This window comes from Micrasema longulum, unplaced genomic scaffold (assembly GCF_059751315.1).
Source record: "Micrasema longulum isolate JH-2025_06_02 unplaced genomic scaffold, ASM5975131v1 h1tg003709l, whole genome shotgun sequence".
Taxonomy (NCBI): domain Eukaryota; kingdom Metazoa; phylum Arthropoda; class Insecta; order Trichoptera; family Brachycentridae; genus Micrasema; species Micrasema longulum.
Genome location: NW_028280734.1, coordinates 6034 through 27741, shown reverse-complemented (window position 1 = coordinate 27741; position 21708 = coordinate 6034). Strand labels below are relative to the sequence as shown.

General features: G+C 31.3%; 1 protein-coding gene and 1 long non-coding RNA gene across 13 annotated transcripts; one reads left to right on the top strand and one right to left on the bottom strand.

The window, feature by feature from the left end:
- The first annotated feature begins 406 nt into the window (after positions 1–406).
- On the top strand, positions 407–14258 carry LOC148270593 (leucine-rich repeat serine/threonine-protein kinase 1-like). The gene is made up of 13 exons (XM_088242366.1): positions 407–499; positions 583–692; positions 1109–1231; positions 1323–1518; positions 2030–2155; positions 2236–2332; positions 3387–3509; positions 4630–4755; positions 6771–6949; positions 7786–7919; positions 8290–8409; positions 8502–8660; positions 9395–14258. Exons 1-13 carry the CDS (start codon positions 430–432, stop codon positions 9476–9478), a joined length of 1647 nt encoding a protein of 548 aa, XP_088098492.1. The 5' UTR covers positions 407–429; the 3' UTR covers positions 9479–14258.
- LOC148270592 (uncharacterized) lies at positions 10011–17503 on the bottom strand. 12 transcript variants are annotated; one of them, XR_015825356.1, is made up of 4 exons: positions 14114–17503; positions 11434–11638; positions 11217–11328; positions 10011–10262 (listed from the first exon to the last, which is right to left on the bottom strand). It is a non-coding gene; the product is annotated as an uncharacterized LOC148270592 (long non-coding RNA). The 12 variants fall into 12 exon arrangements; XR_015825353.1 differs by having other exon boundaries at positions 11434–12215; positions 14188–17503; XR_015825354.1 differs by having other exon boundaries at positions 11434–12172; positions 14188–17503.
- Between the last annotated feature and the right edge of the window lie 4205 nt (positions 17504–21708).

Sequence of the window (21708 nt, the reverse complement as noted above, 5' to 3'; positions counted from 1 at the left end):
TTTAAAGTAACTATAAACCCATCAATTGTCCCCATCCTTCCGTTCTTCTTCCCGAATCGCCTGTTCCTATGGTTTACATTCTAATCAGATAGTTTATACAGAAAATTGTTTGCTCACTTTTAGAACATCATTCTATTATCCTCTACCTTATTCCTTTTTTTTTTTTATAAATTCTATAATATTTTATTTTTTTTATTAATTCAATATTGTGATTTAATCGATACATGTGAGCAACACAATATGTCGAACACAACTGTATTCATATTCACATTAAATTAAATAATAAACCTTTGTTTTGCAATGTTTTTGTAAGCAAGTTTGAAGATTGAACCGTTGATCGTAACATGCAATAGTCTAAACTTAATTGCTAGCATATTATGTAACCTAAATATTTGTTTATTTAAGGCTGAAAATGTGTTGGTTTGGGAGATGCCTCCTCCAGTCGGACCATTCAAGGATCATCCTGGACTCCCCGTGCATATCAAAGTGGCAGATTATGGTAAAAAAAATAAATTTAATTATACATTGACAAGTGTACTTTGTCTTACACATGTTTCAAGAATGTATGTTGTTATTTATCAGGTATCAGCCGTCTTTCTCTGCCTTCCGGAACTAAAGGGTTCGGTGGAACTGAAGGTTTCATGGCACCTGAAATTATGAGATATAATGGGGAAGAAGAGTATACTGAAAAGGTGACCTCAAATTATTTTTTCATATCTTTTTTTGTGCTTCATTAATATTTACTACAGTTAGAAAACTTCAAAATCGGGGCTTTTGAGTTAACCACTAAAAACACACTTTTGTGTCTCCCTCCATGAATGCTACAAATAGACAAGTCGTGATGGAATTAAATTATATTATTATGGCTTGAATGCACATCTTGTCTATTTGCAGCATTTATGGAGAAGGGTACAAAAATGTGTTCTTAGTGGTTAACTCAAAAATGCTGATTTTGAAGATACCTAGTTGTAGTAAATTACCCCATGATATGATCTTGAATTTTTTAGCTGTAAATAATTAGAAAAATACAATCTTTCGAATAAATATACTTATATGCTTACTACTGCAGAATCTTATCAATTTACTTTGCATATCTTTTTGTTTCTAGGTTGACTGTTTCTCATTCGGCATGTTTTTATATGAGCTTTTGACATTGAGGCAACCATTTGAAGGCCATGAAGCAGTGAAGGAATGTATACTGGAAGGCGGCAGACCACCTTTAACCCATAAGGTTTGGTTTCATTAAAACTAGGTACGGTAGATTTACTGATCCTGTGTTATTTTTCAACCTTAACAGAATATTTTTTCTCTGCATCATTCAGGAGACCCTTTACCCTTGCTACATGCTAGACCTGATGGTGGCTTGTTGGTCTGGACAGCCAGAACAGAGGCCATCAGCCTCACAGATAGTATCCATTGCGTCTGCCCCCGAGTTCACCCACCTGGCAGATGTTGCCTCTTTGTATCACGCTGCTGACGTCACCAACGCAACCGCAACCCAGATGCCCAATATCACTGGTAAGTAACACCTTGGTATTCATTTTACTTGTTGTTAATTTTTTTTATCTCTATACTTTTCGTCTCGTGGTTAAAGTGCTTACCTACCTTAGGTTAAATTTTGGAAACGTTATGAAATATTTATTTAGTTTCTCACTGCAATATTTCATACTCATTTCACTGGCAAGCGAAGTGTAGAACTGATCATCTTACCTTTATAATGCATAGTATTTTTAAATATTAAAAAAAAACTCAATTATTTAATCTAGATAATAATGTAACAAGAAAAAGCATGAATATGTTTTTTTTTAAATCGAGATTGAAAAGTTGGCATGCAATGGCGGATAAATTGCCTAAAAAACGGCAATTCCATCCTAGCTATCTACATCACAGAAAAAATAACTTCACTCTCCAGAACTCAAATATGTGTTCATTTGATATTTTTTCTAGCAGGTAGACAGCCAATTATTTTTCTATAATAGATTGTTAGACAATAACTTCATGATTCAGTTACTAAAATGTTGTTTTTTAGATGAAGGAACTCCTGGTTGGGAAATATGGGTTACAAGATGTCGGCCACGTTGTGACGTGCTTGCCACGGCTAATGCCCGCTTCTTAAACTATCATGCTCTCACTACTCCCCCTGTTACCTCACAAGGTAATTTAAATTTATATTAATATTCTCTGTTTCAGTATTGAATAATCAGCCTATAAATTACTCTTATGTTTTATGTGTAGAAGCTTCTGCTGACGACCCTATTATACCGACAGCAGTTTGCTCTGTTGGAGACAGAGTGTGGGTTGGAGATTCAATAGGAAGAATTCACGCATATAAGTAAGCTTGTATTTTGTGACTTATTTAGTGTTTTCCTAACCTAAAGTTTCATCTGACTTAAGTTTTTATTGAGTTTACTCTCATAAAAAAGCACTGAAGTATTTAGGGTTTAGGTAGAGAAAAATCGGAAAATTTACTCCAAAACATTCTTAAATAATAAATAAATGGTTTAAATTAATATTGTTTTTACATGGTGCTCTAATGCCATGTGTTACTAATGTAATACTAATGCTTAATAGCAAAAGATGAGATATTTGGAAATACATGTATTTCAATTAAAAAATTTATCACTCATAAATATGTACATAAAAATAATATACATATATACTATTTAGTAATCTGTTTTACATAATTTATAAAAATAATCATATAATTTTAGCCTGTTATAGCAAAATTCAACTTCATTTTTTTTTCTTTAAAAAGAGGGATATATCAAGTCTTGTATTCTATGTAGACTCGTGTGATATCATAGCCACACTAGAGTTAACCCAAATTAAAGGAAAGCAATCAACTTTAAAAATAATATAATTTAATTCATAAGAACTTGCATTCTCTGTACATGTGACAAGTAGCATTACGAGAGTTTATGAGTATATTGTTATGGCTTTTCTTTTAACAAGTTATTGACTTTCTTATCCCGGGGAACCTGATGACTGTCAATGAGGATGTCTGAAAAGTAAAGTATTAAAAAGTCATTTGTAAATTCATTATAATTGATGAAGTTACAGGGAAAAATATGTTTTAGCTTTTCATAAAGTCATTCTAATTGTATTCTTACTGTTTTTTTTTTTATAAATACATACATTTAATTTTATAATAAAGATACCAGCCTCGAAGGTGTTGCGAATGCGATAAAAACAGTCACTGGTTATTCCAAATTTGTAGATTTATGTATGTTATATTTGTTTGTATTTATTTATACTCGTCTTTTATTTCTATGATAAGTTACAATGAACTTCCACCGAGAATTTTCACCAACAAACTTGAATGTTTTATGTATACTGTATTGTGATTTCTATATTGCTCACTTGTACTAATTACCTTACTTTTGAAGTGCTTCAGATTGTCAGCACCTGTTCTCATATTCACTGGAGAGTGCATCATTAGGTTGCCGAATCGCTGCCTTAGTTCATCTTCCTTCTTTAGCGAGAGTCGCTGCAGCTCTATCTAATGGACGGTATGTTTACTTGAACACTAATGAATTAACATGTCTCCAGAGTTTATTTCCTAGCAATTTGCAACTTGTGACATAGTTACTAAGCGTAAAATCTCTATCTAGTCTCTGTAATTTAATATAAAACAGAGAAAAAATATACCCACATACCAGTCTTCTATTTTGGAGTTGGAATTAGTCAAAATTGGATTTTTTAAAGCTATGGTTTCCTTAAAAAACAGTTCCGTTACCTAGGGGCAGTTCTTGTATGTTCAATAGAGCATTTTTAGAAAATTGAGTTATAAATGCCAATATGTTCATTATCTTATTACGTGTCCATGTAGCTAAAGATTTTTTTTTTTTTTCATTAGTAAATAGTATTTTCAGCATTTCTTGAGTGCCAACCTCCACTTACTGATTTTACTTTTTGACTTTAAGAACAAATAAAATGTAAGTTAGTAAAATTTGCAAAATGGACAATCTAAACATACTTGAGGAGTCATCGGAAGTTAAAAACTACAATTTTGAGGAGAGTGAGATGTTTAAAAGTCATGCTACACATTGTGTATTTCAAAGTTTAGCATAAATTTTTCAAATATAATTTTCTTGGAAAATCAATCAAAATTCTTTCATTTTTGATGGTCCAAATTACATTTGCACTTATTTTCTCTCTATTTGTACTGCTATGACAGCCAGCCTGCAAATGATGGCTCCGTTGTTTGATGTTCTGCTAACAATCAACACTTTCTGGGAAACCCTTCACTCTCTGGTTTGTACAGACAATGTTTTAATGACGTCATCCCCGCTGAATGACGGCACTGCTCTTTTAGGAAATCATAGCTTTACTAAAATGGTCAACGAAAGACCCAGAGTATTCACTTAAAAATAACCCAACTAGGTTCTAAATTGTTCGCATAGAGAGCGAGCAATGTTTAGCCTGTTGAGTTTTCATGCATAATTAGATGCAAAGGTCCAATTATCTTATGTGATTACTGATGTAACAAACACTATATTCAAAAGAAGGGGCACGTATACCTGTCTTATTTATTTCTAAATATGTCACATTAAAATAATCCATCGAATTTTAGCCATGGACAATATCAATATTTAAAACCTTGTGTAAATCATTACATTTTTTTTTCAGATTATTCCTCTTGGACAATGTAGCTCCACCTTTAAGCCCCACAATGGGGGAAGGAACATTTGTAATGACAGAACTTGGAGCAGCCACCGCTTTGCACTGTCTAGCTGATGTGACTACAAATGAATAGTGAGTCGCTCTACTATCGATAACCAACATTCAAGTCGATTTAGTCATTCTACCGTGGAAATGGGGGTCTTTCTTAGTATGTTGTAGAATGTCTTGAGCAAATCGAACAGTGTTTTGGATCGAACAAACTTTTACATTGAAAAATAAATTTGAGTACCTTGATACATTAGGCATACATACTAAGCGTGCTAGAGTTTTAGAATATAGAGAGCAAAAAAAGACTTACGCAGTAATTACTCGGACTCGCAATGTCCGTAAGAGGATTCAACATATTATAATAAATTTGTCTATCTCATCGTCGACGGCGTAAGTCGCCTAGTTATGCCGTTTTGGGGTAAATATATTCAATCATTGCTAGTAAAAACATTATATATAATTGTAAAGTATGATTAAAATGATAAAAAATAATTCGCTAAAAAAATATTTCAGTCTCTCTCCTCTAAAGTGGTCAAATTTTAGTTACATGGCGATGGGCTGCGTATATATTATACTTTTTTGCACAAAATTTATTTTTTCCTTTTCCTTAATAAACAATTTATTTATTAACATAATATTCTGATTCATCAGTGCAGCCTGAAGCTGCATAGACCTTTCCTATCTCTCTACATTGCGTTCGGTTCCTTGTAAGTCATGTCCATAGTGGTCCCACTATTTTTTCACATTCAACCATCTTCTGTAGGGTCTTTCTGTTTTTCTTTTCGAGTTCTCTCTCGGTGTCCATTCAGAGATTTTCCTGGTCCATTTTTCGAAGTTATATCTCTACATGTGACCGACCCAGCTCCATTTAGATTCTAGATTTTTTCTATGACATCTTCCAATTTTGCGACCTTTCAAATGCAATGGTTCGTTTTTTGTCATTTTTCCTCAACACTAGCATGCGTCTTTGCGCTACTTTTAAGTTTTAATAATTTCTGAAGGTGTTTCTTATTCATTGCCCATGTTTGGCATCCGTAGATCAGGATAATAAAGCACCAGATAATAAACTACATACATTTTTTAAATATATAATATCATAATAATAAAAATGTTATTTTATTGCCTTTAAAAAAAAGTTTGTACATATATGAAGCGAGTCACTATTGTAGGTAAATAGTTAACTCCACATGACTCACTTCCACTAGCTCAGCACCTACAAATAGAAATACCTTCATATGCGAAATGACTGACATTATAAAAAATCTAAGTCAACATTGTCGGACACTGCAGATTGAATAAACACCTTGCTAGAACCATTCTGAAACTTCTAGATGTAGATTCTGCAGTGCGGATGATGAACCTATCCACATTCTATGCGATGCTTTACATTGCAAAAGAAGCCACTTTTTAAACATGAGGATGTGAGAGCACTCACTTGGAAGAGGAGATTTAGCAATATATAAACACTCGCCTTCCACTCAGCGGCCAGGCTCTTCAAAGACCTAGAGGCTTAGAGGGTGAGAATCAACTTACGTGGACCCGTCACAATAGATCTTCTCAGGTCGCAGTGACTTTCTAAGCTCATTTAGCACTGACCCCCATCTACAAGAATATTATAATGGAATTGCATTAGAACATTTCGTTCATGCGCAATAAACATCATTCTTATACCCCTTTTCACACCCGATGATGCATAGGGCACTGCATTGAAATTCAATGAATACCGCAAACATCAATCTCTGTTACATGAAGGTAAGATGATCAGCCTTACATTTCAAGTTCCAGTCCAGGAACATGAAATATTGCAGTGAAGAACCACCTTCTTAATCAATATTTCCTTTCAACCTTTCTAAGAATCGAACCCGGGACCTCGAGTATGGTAAGCAAATGCGCCAGCCACTACTCGACGAGGCGAACTTATCTCCACTCGATTTCCTTATTCAGGATTTTTACCTGAGAGCAACCATCTAGTTAAAAGCACTGGTTCAGGATTCTAGTTCTATTTAACACACAGAACTGTATTTTGAATCCGCCTGGACAGAGATAATAAGTAATAAGCAATAAACATCAGTATTAATCGATTCCCTTTAATTTCCCAGTACTGAGCTGTGGTGCGGCGGTAGCAGTGGCGGCGCCCTCTGGGTGTACCGCCTGGTGGCCGGGCTAGGGGCGGCGGGGGCGAGGGAGCTCCCCTGCCCCGCCACGTCCCCCACAACCTCCTCGCGCGTGCTCCATGCGGTCGCCTCTCACAACACTGTCTGCACTTACATCTACCCTGGTAAGAATTATGAAATTTGATTGGAAAAAGACGAATGAAAGTAGGCGTAATGCTGTCCAAATCTGATCTCATCTCTTAGGCAAATATTTTGGTATATCTGTCCATAATGATTGCACAAATTTCGAAACATTGCAGAACGCAAAGCTGAGAGTTACATTGTCCACAAAGTTGGATCAAATGGACAGCGAAGGAACAACCAAAAATATTTACTATGTGAATGGATCTAGAAAATGAATAGGTGCCTAGATTTTCACAGTTACTGTTATCAATATGTATCGTCTTTTCTGGGTTTTTGGTGATCCTACATAAGTTGGATTGTAGGAACCATCTTCATGGTAAACTATGTCACATAGTTTACCCTGAAAATGGCTCCTACAATGGTATTCGAAACAGAAATATTAAATGGAATGATTGTGAAATGATTAATCATATATTTCAAACGCCTCGCTATGGCGAAGACCATTCCCAAAAGTAACATATATGTATTTTTTGAGGGAGAGTACTTCGCTTACGTATACCGAGGTCCCTTTTATGACTAGGTACTTTAGGCCTTAGTAAGGGCCGCCAGGCTCCCTTTGACATCCGTAACAATTATTACAATAACATTTCATAGTTTTCTTGAACTTGGTGATTCTCCAACCATGATTTGAGAAAGTAATGAGTGCTATTTAGATATAGGTTTTCTCTGACAAATGATTAGAATGATGACAAAATGTTATTCCTATGATCAAAAAATTTATGCCATCATCATGATATCACACTCTTTCCTTTTTTCACCATAATTCTTACTGTATATTTCAGTTCAGTCAATTCATGCTGTATTTTTTCCTCACTAGGCTGTGTAATTTATCAGTGGGACGCTGTGAAAAAATGTGTACTCGCTCGACTGGACTGCTCCAAGTTGGTACCGTGTTCTGAGAGCCTTCGGTCCATAGCTATAGAAGAACACCTCAGTCCTGGAAGATGTCAGGTATATTTTTCGTTGTTGTAATTTGTTGATATCATCCCTGATTAATCAGATACCTAACTTTGAGAAAAATAAAGAGTGAAATTCATAACTGTTATAATTTACATTCAGTGTCATTCTCAGCACTTTTTGGTTTTGCGTAATATATGTAATATATTTTTAGGTATATTTTGTGTTGTTTTAATTTGTTAATATCATCCCTGATTAATCAAAAACGATCAATTAAATACCTAACTTTGAGAAAAGTAAAGAGTAAAATTCATAACAGTAACAATTTACATTCAGCACTTTTTGTTTTTGCATAATATATGACATATAATCACATTGGCACTCTACGTATATGTTTTTTTATTTATTCTTGTTTAAATTTCAGGTGACATCTTTAGCCGTATTAAATGAGGATGTTTATATTGGAACTACGTGGGGATGCATTATTATTGCCGAAAGAGAGACTCTACGTCCTGTCACAATATTTAGGCCATATGAGGAAGAGGTCATTTGAAAGATATTTTTTATTACTAATTTATTTTTATTGGATTTAATGTGGTCAAAACAAATTAGATATGTATATTTGTTTTTTAATAGGTGCGTGCTATTATTCCATTACCGGCATACAGCACGAATGATGGTACAGATTCTTGTGATGGTCAAATAAAAGATGGTGAAGAAGAGCCTCCATTAATAGCTACCTTTGGAAGAGGATATAGAAGTCTATTAGCTCGGTACACCGATACATCTAACCAGGTAAATTTTTATAGTAAAAACAAGGTAAAATCAACAATACATCGTATTGATAAAATTGACATATAAATGGTGCAAGGTTACTTGATCAAGTGAACAAACACATTCTTAATTAAATATTTTGAGTGTAAGATTTATGATTTTCTTTTCTACTTTGAGTTTTTTTTATTTTTCAATTTGATTTTATACTTTACGTGCTTTTTTTAAATGAAAAATATTTGATTTACCCTGATATTACAATTTTGAGGGCCATTTAAGTTGTAAATAACTCACTATTAGAAAATGGAAATCAAGAGTGGGGTTTGAATCCATGAGTCCACGACACTAGCCGCGAGACCACAAACTAATTCTACTACTACAACGACACCATTTCCGCCGGGGTAGGCAGAGAGGATAGACCGCCACACGGGTCTATCCTGGCCGTTGGCGGCTCCAGACCAAAACCTGGCTGTGAATTTTTAAACATTTTGTCAACTTGATTGGTCGTCCTCGTTACCATTCATTCTCACCATATATATATATATCTGTTTTACCATCTTCACCTTCGATTCTTATAACTCAAATATAATTATCGGGTTCAATAGTAGTCATTAGCTTCCCTGATTGATGCAACTTTTAATTTTGTTTGTCCCAACTTGTTTAATTTTGTAATTTATATCAATAAAACAATATATACAAATATACAATTTAAATTAGTGGAAATTACATATGCAACATCCACATAACATGTTTTTTAGTCTGCAGTTGTATCCAATGTGTCTCCGGGTCCCGGGGTGATGCACTGCTTGCTGTGGAGAGCTGAACACTGGGCAGCCAACTGATCCTCCTTGTACCTGCACCACTCAACCAAGATGCTGCTGAAACAGTACTTTGCCTTTCCATGACCATCCTCAGTGCTCTGCAGTGTATATAATGCGTAATCAAGGTTTGGTTGATGGAAATCTAATCTTAATCTAACCTAACCTAACATCATGTGACGAAATTCATTGCAAAAGCAGTAGTTTAATATTCTGTATCTTGCATGGGTTACTGCTGAGATTTGGAAATGTTTATTTAACCTAATATTTCTTTAAAAATCTTGTTATCGCCCTAAAAATATATTTCACCAAACATGTAAAGTACTTTTTCTTTTGAGTTTAGTACCATGAAAAACCGGCTTGTTTGAATTTTATGTTTTACATGCCAATGAAGACTTATTATTTTAATGTGTGTATTTATTGTTAATAGGTTCAAATTTTTATGAACGCTATACAGAAGATAAAACTGTATATTTATGTAACTTATAAAATTTATTTTAATGTTGTATGGAATGGGTGTGCGTGAATTGATTTGAGGTTAAATGAGAAAGATGGATTACAAATGAAGTTATTTATTGAGTAGATACACACGAGTTACATCCTTACAATTTTGTACAGAAGGAATTTACAATAGCGAACACTGGCGAGGAGCTGGTGGACGGGCGACACAAAATGCCAAAATGAAATGTTCATATTCTTTCGCTGTACGACGTTTATTTACTTGTCCGAGCTGACGTTGCGTCGGGTTAGGCGTTACGAGCCAGAACGCTGTTCGGCCCTGCCAACTTTACGGCTTGATGGTGATGACCTTCACAATGTAAAAAATTGTTTAGTTATATATAATATCTAGAAGTGTGTTACTCTATGGTCAATTATTCCTGTCGACATGTGCTGTGCAGAGCCAGACCTATCATAGGTTCAGTGCATAAAGAACCAGACACTTGCTTACAAGAGAGGGAGAATAACATGCTCATATTCATTTACAAACGTGGATATTCCCGTCCCTAGTGTGTGTGACGGGGCCCTATAGCCCGTTAGATATGGCGCTGATGTTGTGTCATACAAAACCAGTAAATGTGAATATTGTCAATTCTTTGGTTTTAAAGCTAACCTTCCATATTATGTCAAATAACTCAAATTGATAATATCTATAAAATTTATTTTTAATTGTACATATCGTCGCTTAGCTAACAACACCGCCTAAGTCATTTTTACAGGATAACAAAAAACTGCTTATTTTATTGCAGTGTTGTTAGCTTAAGGACGATATGCCTTGTAGTATGTAATTAATTTTTGTCTCATTTATCCTTGTTTAATCTTATCATGTTTGGCTAGTTTTGCTTGCCAAATAAACAGGAGATTTAATTGTGATAAATTCGAATCACTATTTTACCTGCAGGTACACTTAACTAATTTATTTGGTTTATTTTTTAACTAAAATGATATTTTTGACAGTTTTCTCAAGCGAAAAAAAATTCTTTCTGAAAAATATGATCATTTTTTTTTGTTTTGTACACCATTTTGTGGAAAGAACCTAAATTATATTGTTATGGTACTTGTTACAATCAATATAGTGTAAAGTTTCCTCATACCAAGTTTTGTAAAATTTCCATTCAAAATAAACGTTGAAATGGCATTTTTAAATAAATAATTATAAAAGCGCCATCAAAGAATAATTAGTTTCATTTTTTTTTTTTTGAATCACCTTAAATACATAAATATTTTTAAAAATAATTTATGCTTATACAAAACTGAGTTAAACCTGTAGTCGCCACCAGTTTTGTTTTGAATGTTATTTGTTTATGTGTTAGAGCAGGGGTAGCGACTTCCACAATATTCATTTACAATTTTTTTTATTTATCAATAATTAAGACCTGAAATAGAAACAAATCGTTAATTTTATCTAAAAATAAATACATGTTTTTGTGTACATTTTTAGCTCGCAGTAAGTTCATCATTAAAATCATAAATTAATTTACCTTAATCTTGGTATTTCAAACACTGTAGTCACTTCCGTAGCTATTCATTGCCAATTATACTACTAATCTGTATGCAACACATTGTGTAGCAAGTACAGTAAAAATTGCATTGTGCTTACATTATATTGTTCTTATGAGCTTCACATTCAAACTAGATGTGGTTTCATAGCTAATCAATAATTCAGGTTTGATTTTTTTCTTCTTTCTTTTAAATTCATCAAATTATTATAGAATCTTATTGAATATCATGCGGAATAGTTGTAAAATTGACAAAAATTATATAATATATTTTTTTAATGCTGATTTCACAACTAACTCAAAATAGTTTTAAAACCGTCGACAAAAAGTTTGCATAATTTCGTTTATACAAACATATCATTACAATAACAAATTCTTCATTGAGTAATCTCATTTATATTATTTCTTCAGTGCTCAAAAATCGCTCGACTACCAAATCGTTATTAAAATAAATGCTTGCCAAATATGCAAATCAAAATGGTTTTTCACAATAAATACTTGCTAAGTCTCAGAAATTTGAATTACATTTTGTGTTTATTATTTGAAGATACAATATGTAACTTAATATATTCACATTTGTCAGCAGTCACCTTTCATGACCCAATTTGGCACAAATGGCTGTCTGGGAGTTGTTTACTCGCTCAGCACACGGTCCCTCTTGTAAATTTCCCTTTACATTGACACAGTTTGAAGCATCACTATTAATTTATTGTGTTACCATCTGCCAATATTATTTTGTTGGAATATGCAATTATCAATACAGTCTGTCAAGTGTTTTTTATTTGCGAAAAAGAGTGATCAGAATTTATTACATGTTTAACTATACCATTTTTTTATATTCAATGATTGTGTTTTTCTAGTGAATTCAAATGAAGACTTATGTTACCATAATGCGTATTATTTTAATACGTTATTTTGTTGTGTATGCCCTAAAAACATTCTAAAGTGTTGTAAGATGCTCTGTTCTGAAAAGTCGCACTCCTATGATGCGGATTTTGTATCAAAATTTTTACTTTACATAGATATTTCTTGCATACTTCGCTTTTGTTCCTATAATATTAGAAATGTAAATAATTCACACCATCACTTTTTTCCAATTTTTTTTATAGTTACAAAATTAAATTATTATCTCAATAATAATGTGGAAGTTTAGTCGTGTTTTTTATTTTATTTGTTAATAGTCTATCAAACTAAACCAAAAAAATATATGTATCATGTTATCATTGCTGCGATTTTTTTAAGTTTTGTAATTTTCAAATTATTCCGCCCGTGACGTCCATGAGTTGTAATCGGTGAGTTGACCAGACATTTAAAAAAAGAACCCCGTACGTATGAAAACACGCTAAACATTGTGAGTGTTTTAACCAAACCACTTCAACCTTCTCGATGAATTACAAATATCAAATTCAATCATTAATTTATTGTAACTATCCATGGCATTGGATAAATACAATGCCTGTTATATCAAAACAAAACTATCAATAAAGATAAAATTATTAACTGAAACTATTAAAAAAAATAATAGCATTTGTGTTAATAAATACTCCCAAACTCTAGGTTGATTTTTTTTTTTTTCATTTTCAGAGCATACTCTAATTAGCTTTATTTTGGCTAATATTTATTTGGATAATAACGTTTTGACCACCTTATACTTTGTATGTTTGTATTTTCTACGTCACTCGTGGTTAAGTTGTGCGTAAATTGCTTTCAAGCTGCTTAAATATTCCTACTGCTTAAATATTCATAATATTTGTTTTTGCTTTATAATATTCTAATGCATTAAATCATAGTTTAAATACTCAACTTTTTAATTCCGAAAACAAATAATTATTTTCAGTATTATTTTTATTTTTGTAATTTTAATGTTACGGATCTCACAGTTTTTATAACTGAAGTCACTTATTTTATGTAACACTTTACAAATTATCTATTATTTTACTATGATCTATTTTTAAATTGAATATGCATAATTTATTTTCAAATTACGACGTATATGAAAATAATGGTACATTTAATTTGGTTTTAGCAAAATGTACTTGATGCATTCAATATTGTCACCATAAATTTATGTTTGATAAAATATATACACTATACAGTGAACAAAAATTGATAAAAACTATCATTTTAAATAAAACATTGTAGTCGTTATTTGTAACTCATCATATAAATCGACGGTCGCTACGTATACCATCTAATCTGCATTTTGCGAGGTTTACGGGAGAGCAAAAATAAACCTTGATAACTTTTTTAAGAAGCTATCAGATACTGTAGAATTGCCAAATATGTGTCTATTGAAATACGATAGATACATGTTTGGCAATTCTTCAGTATCTGATAACTTCTTTAAAAAAATATCAAGGTTTGTTTTTGCTCTTCTATAAACCTCGCAAAATGCAGATTCGATAGTATACATAGGAACCATCGAAACATTGAATAACCAATATTGGAAAAAGTTTTTTAATCAATCGATTCTATAACACCGCAGAGTTCATTGAATATTTAAAATAATGTCTACTGTAAAAGCCAAAGTTTTTATGATTATTTTTATAATCGCAGGTCAGTACAAAAATACTGTGTTTATATTAGATCTTTCTCTTTGATAGCATTTTAAATTTCGTTTAGATAAGCTTGTCAACAAATTTATGTTTTTTTTTTAAATTACACATTTTTTTACGAGACCACTTGAATTTATTTTGAAGCACTACTAACAAATGTAATAAATAATATGTATTTAACATTTTTATTTTGAATATTGAGTCCATTCTATAACTAACGACTAGTCACTGTGAACAACTTTTTTCAAGAATACCGCTTCTTCCAAATGCAGATGTTTTAAATTGTTAATGTCAATGACTGCACTGTGGCAGCTATGAAAACATGATTGATCACTTATTGTTTAATCAATTGACAAAATGTATATTTATGGCTGGAAAGATGTGATAAGTTTCAATTAAAAAATAGGGAGAATTTGAAAAAATTGTGATTCCTTCCAGAATATCGCTTGAAGTGGTATTTCCTAAATTATTTGTAACGCTGTGAATAACTGATATATTGGAAGTTCTTTAAAATGGGAATTAACTTTTGGTCAAATTAATGAATGAAAATATCTTTCAACAATTTTTTTGAAATACACGTAATTTTACTAAACAACCCTTATAGATAGAACTTAGCATTTGACTTAAATTCCAAAACCGCATCAGTGATATTTATTCAAAAATCAAATTTAAAAAACACAATTTCCTCACCAAAAAAATTAATTAAATGAATTAATCTCTTTAGTGATACTGCAATCCCGCGTAACCTATTTTTTTTACAAAATTTTTTTACTGACATAAATTTGTTACCGGGACTAAGAGTGGTTAGTTTTTGATTATAGCTATTTTTCCACACAAAATAATGAAAGTTTTTCTGATGTTACAGCGGTATTTTTGTTTGATTGAAATCGTGAGTAATTTATTAACAGAATGCTTTTTAGGATCCCCTACCAAAAAATTCAACTGATACGCGGTATTGCAGTATCACCGACTATAATGTTTTTTTTTCCATTGAAATGACTCCTCAGACTTAAACCCTTCAGATAATAATGCGCGTGCTACCGCGCAGAGACAGCATATTGCTGTATTGTATAATGAAAATTTGTCAAGATTTTACTAAGTCATTTGAAATTCAGTGGAAAAATCTTTTTAGGTACCTAATCGAATGAAAAAATTTCATGAAAATTTGATATTCATAAGTTGTCAGGAATGCTTTATCAGATCCTCTCATGTATACTAATGTGTATGTTATAAAAAATGCGTGAATAAGATTTTTTTATTTACTATATTCTGATGCCTGTAATTATAATTTTACCATCAGTTATTCACTACTTTATAATGAAATACTGTGCTTGTGTGTATAAATGATATATTTTTATAGTGATTGGTGAAGAGATTAAATAGGCTATAAGTATTCTGCCCAAATCATATATAATATTTAGTTTTAATTTAACTAGCTTAATTCTCAAACTTTTATCTAGAACAATTATTTTTTTAAACTTAGTATATCATCACTGTCTTGCGTAATGTGATTGTCATACAAATAGTTACCAAACAAGTTGTGATGATATAATATAATATATGCTTATGACTATTCTATTAACCAAAGACTTACTTAACGAACAAAATAATTAGAATTGAACATCTTCAGCTCTTGCAGTATGTACTGCTACTTATTTTAACAAAAAAGTATAGATTAGGGCAGGGTAGGGAACTGTGGGGCGCAAAATGTTTTCATTTGTTCTTGACTGGATGTTAAATTGTAATAAGCTTATCAAAGTTTTTTTGTGTAATCCATTAATATTTCTACCATGGAAAAATTAACAGGCTTCAAAAATATACTGTTGGACCAATGTAGCCCTCCCTCCTCTATTAAAAATAATGACTTATGAGATTAAAATGGATGTGAGTGTATTTATAATACACATAATAAAACATCTAGGTACTTTATTATACCTAAGTATAATATCTGTTTGTAAATGTATCTTTATTTTATGTAAACAACAATTCAATACTGTTATTAATAAACTTTACAAAAAAGGGTAGACATTGGTAAAATCAGAACCGTAACTCTAATTCTAATGCTGGCAACACCGTAATATATTGCACGTTTTGTGATTGGTTAGGACAAGGTCATGACATTCTTTTTCAAGATGCTATTTTTAAAGTGTTACCGTAGTAAGCAAACCCTTTTAAACTTTTTTTATTTAGAAGGGGGTAAAAAGTTAAACTATAAATGAGGGGGTTAAATGCAAAACCGCCACTTTGCATAATCAATATTAATGGGAAGATCAACAAAACCAGAAGTCAAATGACTATTTCTTTTAAGTTTAATGTGCACATTCAACTTAAAAATGAATAGTCTCTTCTCTACCTGTTATACCACGCACAAGTTGCAAATGGAACTTAAAAGAAACAGTATTTTTGCTGTTGGTTTAGTTAGTCTTTCCAAAAACAGTGATCATGCACAGTGGCGGTTTTGCAGTTAACCCCCTGAAATCGTAACTATTAAATATTTTATTTCCAAAGAATCTGTGTCAAACATTCCTCTGTTGACATTATATCGAATATTTACAAATTTCTGCAATATAAATAATAACAATGACATAATATTATTATCAATTCTTTGTTTATTTTACGAAGATTTTTCGTAATTTTTAACCTAAATCAGTTAAAGCGGTTAATGTAGGCATTTTGTTTCTATGATATATATATATATTTTTTTTTTTTGGTAAAATATCAGATGTTTATTAAAAGCATAATATTTATAGCAGAAGAATTGTGACAATCGCTCATAAAACGTTTTTTTGATGGCAACTCAGTCCACTTCTTTTCCTATACCTACTGCTAAAATGCTTTCTATGTCATTTAAAATTCTTCCTTTAAAAGAGAGCTTATTGAAAATATTATAATCTGATCATTTTTGCCTTTATCATCGTATTCTAATAAATAAAATTTAAATTTAAACTATGTAAATATATTGATACATACTTACATTTTATAAAACATTGTAATGATTCTATTCAGAAATAATATATATTAAATGGCACTTGTAGATGAAATGATTTATGTAACATTTAAGCTGTAATCTTTTAACTTGTACATAGATTAATTTATTCTGTCATTAATATAAGCACAAAATTGTGTCTTTTACTTCTTTGTATTAATATTCAAATGAGCTACAAAAAATGAAGTTATTTGTGGAAAAATGTATTTTGGAATTAATAGAATTGCTTATTTTAATTCAATTTACCTTGACTAGATTTATGCATTCTGTTGAGGACGGAGATTGTAACCAAAGTTAAAAAATAATCTCACACAATTTTATTTATAAAATGCTTGCCTTAGAAATGATTAAATAAATTCATGAATACTAGACATGTTTAATCACAATTAGCATTTTGAAAATAAATTTATTATAAACTACGATATTGGTGTAACATTCCTCTACTTATTTTATTATAAATATCATAATTTTTTTCTTTCGTATGTACTCCGTCTTTGAAATAAATACTTTAATGAATCCAGTTTTGTTTTATTTTATTTTAATTGCTTCTGTTTCATTTATATTGATTTATCCTTGACTAACTACATATTTAACTTCTTATTTGAAGACTAAGTAAATCCACAAAGGTTGCTTTATAATGTTGGATACTTAAATGATTTTATTTTATAAGTGAAAGCCCCAGGTTCACTATACTAGTTTATTGGTAAGAAGGATTAGCTTGCCATGATAATGTGGGTATGCAGATAAATAAAAATGTTTTTGTTGCCAATCAAGATACCTACACCTACCAAAAATAATAATGATCTCATTTTATACAATTATTAATGATATTATTTCTTACCTTTATCAAAAGCATATTCCTAGCGGTCTAATTCGTGGGTTGGTTCCTCAATTGCAGGGAATCATATTACATTGTGGCAAGGCGATTGATTCGTTTTATGCTTCAGGGCCTGTATTCTATGGAAAGTTAAAATTTATCTTCTATTTTATCTACTAAGTAAAATTATGTTTTTTGTATGAAAAGTTATATAATATGTTTGCATTTTTTTTTCTAAACATGTTCAATACAGGTTATTGATGAAGATACTTTGAATTTCAATACACATTTTCGTACATAAATATCGATGTTAGTTTATACCGTCTACATTTACCGATGAAGATAGCGTTTATAATCGCGGCTCAGAGACTATAAAATATGGCAGTAAATGACCCTTTTCAAGTAGATATTTAATGCTAGCCTTATTGGGAATCGAATCTTAGACCTAAGCTATAAATAAGTACATGGTAGCAAAACACTCCATGTCAACAAAAAAAAAAGATTTTTTTCAATGAAAAGTATTTATTACATTTAAATCATATTTATCACACAGAAAAACATATCCATCATCCACCAGTTCTGAACACAATCTAATCTAATTACGTTTCCCACAAAACACCGCAGTCACATTTGGACCTGCATAATTCAAGCAAACAAGTAATTGAGTAATCCAGTACTTAATACAAAATTGTGCTGTTCAGATTTGACATATTCAATAATCACGAGAAAATTACGTTCTTTCTGTTTTATTTATTTCTCTTTTAAGCAAAAAAGTAAGGTGAAATTGACGAATGTACAACATTGATAATTTTTCTTTACTTGCTTAGTCTTGAAATGGAATCATTTACACAATTTGTAGGAAATTAGACAATTCGACAACAACTGTAAGATCTCATTAAAATTTCAGCCTTTTATGTGTACTGATGATGCTTTTCTAGGTTTTTATGCATGTGTTGTTCCTCTTAGTAGCTGTTCGAAATCTTAGCAAGAAGGACAAGAAATACGAGGCATTAAATATTACCCAGATAAACATTATCAGTATCATGCCGAATTATATTATTATATATAATTATATAAATAATACCCAATCTGCCACAATTTATTTGCCTACCTACTCAACTGATAGAAGGATAGAAGGTACTTGACAGTTCCTTTTTTTCTGCTAACAACTTGAAAATGACTAGAATAGTAATGTCGTTATTCATGCCGAGAGAATAAAATGATAAAATTACATATTTAGTATGATCATAAAACTAATATCCACTTTATCTCTTTATTTTATAGGTATTTCTTAACCACGACAAAGGAAATGGGTTTATGATAAGAATTTTTGCTGGTAATATAAAATGTATTTTACATAAAATTATTCATTTATCAGGCCACAATGACTTTGTGTCTAAGGATACCTACTCAGAAAAGCGATTGTTTAAAAAATATCACATATAATTTATTTATTAATGAAATCATAGTCTTTACATAAAACAAGGTACATAAGAAAAATTAAAAAAAAGTAAGACCAATTACAGATTTCACACTAATTTATTATGAATGCAGGAGGCGAGGAGAAAAATAATTTAATTCTAAAAATGTAAAAATAAAAATATTACATAAAAAGTTCATAAAAAGGAGAAGACATTGTATAGCTACTCTATTTTCCTCCCTCTCTCTCTGCTTCCATGAACATTTAAATTTAATTGTAAATAATCACAACCAACAATAAATTATTAGATGCAGGTAGTAGATGTAAGTAAGTATAAATTAAGAGTGGAAATCAAATGTTTAAAATTAAAAGTAAAAGTTAAAATTAAGAATTAAAATTAAAAAGTTAAAATTGAAAGATAAAATTAAAAATCAAATTAAAAGTTAAAAGTCAAGCAGGAGATTAGCACAATGTTTATTTTATAGAAAAGATATTAACATTTTGTAAAAAATAATACCTTTATATGATGACGTCAGTAATATTGAACTTTAAAAATGGTTATATAAAAATGAACATTTATAATATGTAGAATTACACCCACTATCTTCCTTTAATACTTTATGACAGAAAAGGAAAAACCATTAAATAACATGCAAAACAAAATTGTTCTGACATTTACTTTAACATTCATATTGGAAACTATCTAGATTTTTAAGTTTTTAAAATGCATTGAAAAATCATATTCACATTAGCATGGGGAATTAATTGTCAATTATAATTTGCATAGGTGAACGCTGTATTATTATTTTTAATTTCATTAAATGACCATTTATTTTAATTAGGTAGTTTGTATTCCTATGGCTGCCCCGTAGTGGCTAAGACGCTATATTCTGTATTCGATTTTCGGATCACATCAAATAATTATGATTTTTCTCAAGCCAGGGCCGATATGTTTGGACTGATATGTTTGAAAAAAAAACAGATTATGTGTTACGTCGCGTACTCTATAATAGTAGTTTCATGCTTTACTACAGTTTATTTTCCATTTTCCAATCGTAAACGATGAACAGAAAGTATATCGAAAATTTAAATATTTGGTCAAATAGTTTAATTACTTAAATAAATTTAGATATCTTTAACGAAATAAGTATTTGGTACCGGTAATATTACAATAGCAGATAATATTACATATTATTTAGGAGTTAGCACAAAGCATTTAGCAGTTACCATTTGCCAGATTAAATTAACTTAAACCTCAGTCAGCTACAAATTCCCTGTTAACAATCTGTGTCAATTAAAATAATTACATTTGTGTTAGCAAAAGCATATTTATTTATTTTTTTGTGTGCTGCGAAATTTAAAAAAATGCCATTTAATTACTGTCAATTTAAATTATTTGATGCAATGCGAGATACATTTTATTCCGCCTCAAGGTGCAGTGATTAGCAAGTTAAACTATACTGAAAAAAATCTCTTGTTTGATTCCTACAAGATCGTCATCAAATACAGTTTTTTTTTTCATTTTTAATGTTTCATTAAATTAGATCATTTGGTTTGTTATTATTACATTATTAAATAAAAGAGAAATAATAATTCAATCTAAATACTTACATATAGAATAATAACAAGAACAATAACAACAACAACAACAAACTATCACGCCGTTTCCCCGTAGGGGTAGGCAGAGAGGATAGAACGCCATAACACTCTATCTTGGCCATCATTTTGAAGTTTTTCAACTTTTACTCTAGAGGGCGCCTGTATCTTACGGGTTTTGGACCGCCATCCTTGGAACAGTATTACTCTTGATACTACCAAGAAGTGATCGGTTTCCATTTCGGCTTCTCTATATACACGCGTATCAACTGTTACAGGTTTCAATCTAGAGTCGATGACTACATAATCGATAATACTGATGGATTTCCTTATGATCAAAGAACGTATTTGACATAAAAAGGTTCCATTCCAGACATACTTCTAGCAGCCTTCTTCCATTATCATTCTGGCTTTCATCCCCGAACATACCTAGGGCCGACTCCATCCCGTCTCTCCGAGTTCCCACCCACCCATTTAAATTTCCCCCGCAAGTATTACTCTCTCACTATCTTTTTTTCCATTCATTACATTCATCACACTTGTCCAAAACTTATCTTTCACAGATTTGCAGTCAGAATTCACAGGCGCATACCCTATTATTAAAATAATTCCGGTCAATCAAATCTTGAATCTGACAAACATAAGTCTAGAACTTATAAAAACATACTCTTTCATACACTCTATCATTCTGGGAGACAGAAACGCGGCAACACCCTGGCAGGCTCTGTCTGTATCTGGGACCCCAGACCAGAGAACTAACGCGTCACCGTGTTCCATCGAACCGCTTCCCTTTTTCCAACTTTCCGTAATACATAATATATCTAAGCATTTATTCCTCATCACATCACACAATCCGTTCATTTTTTCACCCATGCGTCCCCTT

Excerpts from the sequence above, each read along its gene's own strand:
- LOC148270593 (XM_088242366.1), top strand. The coding sequence starts at position 430 with ATGCCTCCTCCAGTCGGACCATTCAAGGATCATCCTGGACTCCCCGTG. Across the intron at positions 693-1,108 it reads AAGAAGAGTATACTGAAAAG|GTTGACTGTTTCTCATTCGG; the intron begins GTGACCTCAAAT and ends TTTTGTTTCTAG. Across the intron at positions 2,156-2,235 it reads TCCCCCTGTTACCTCACAAG|AAGCTTCTGCTGACGACCCT; the intron begins GTAATTTAAATT and ends TTTTATGTGTAG.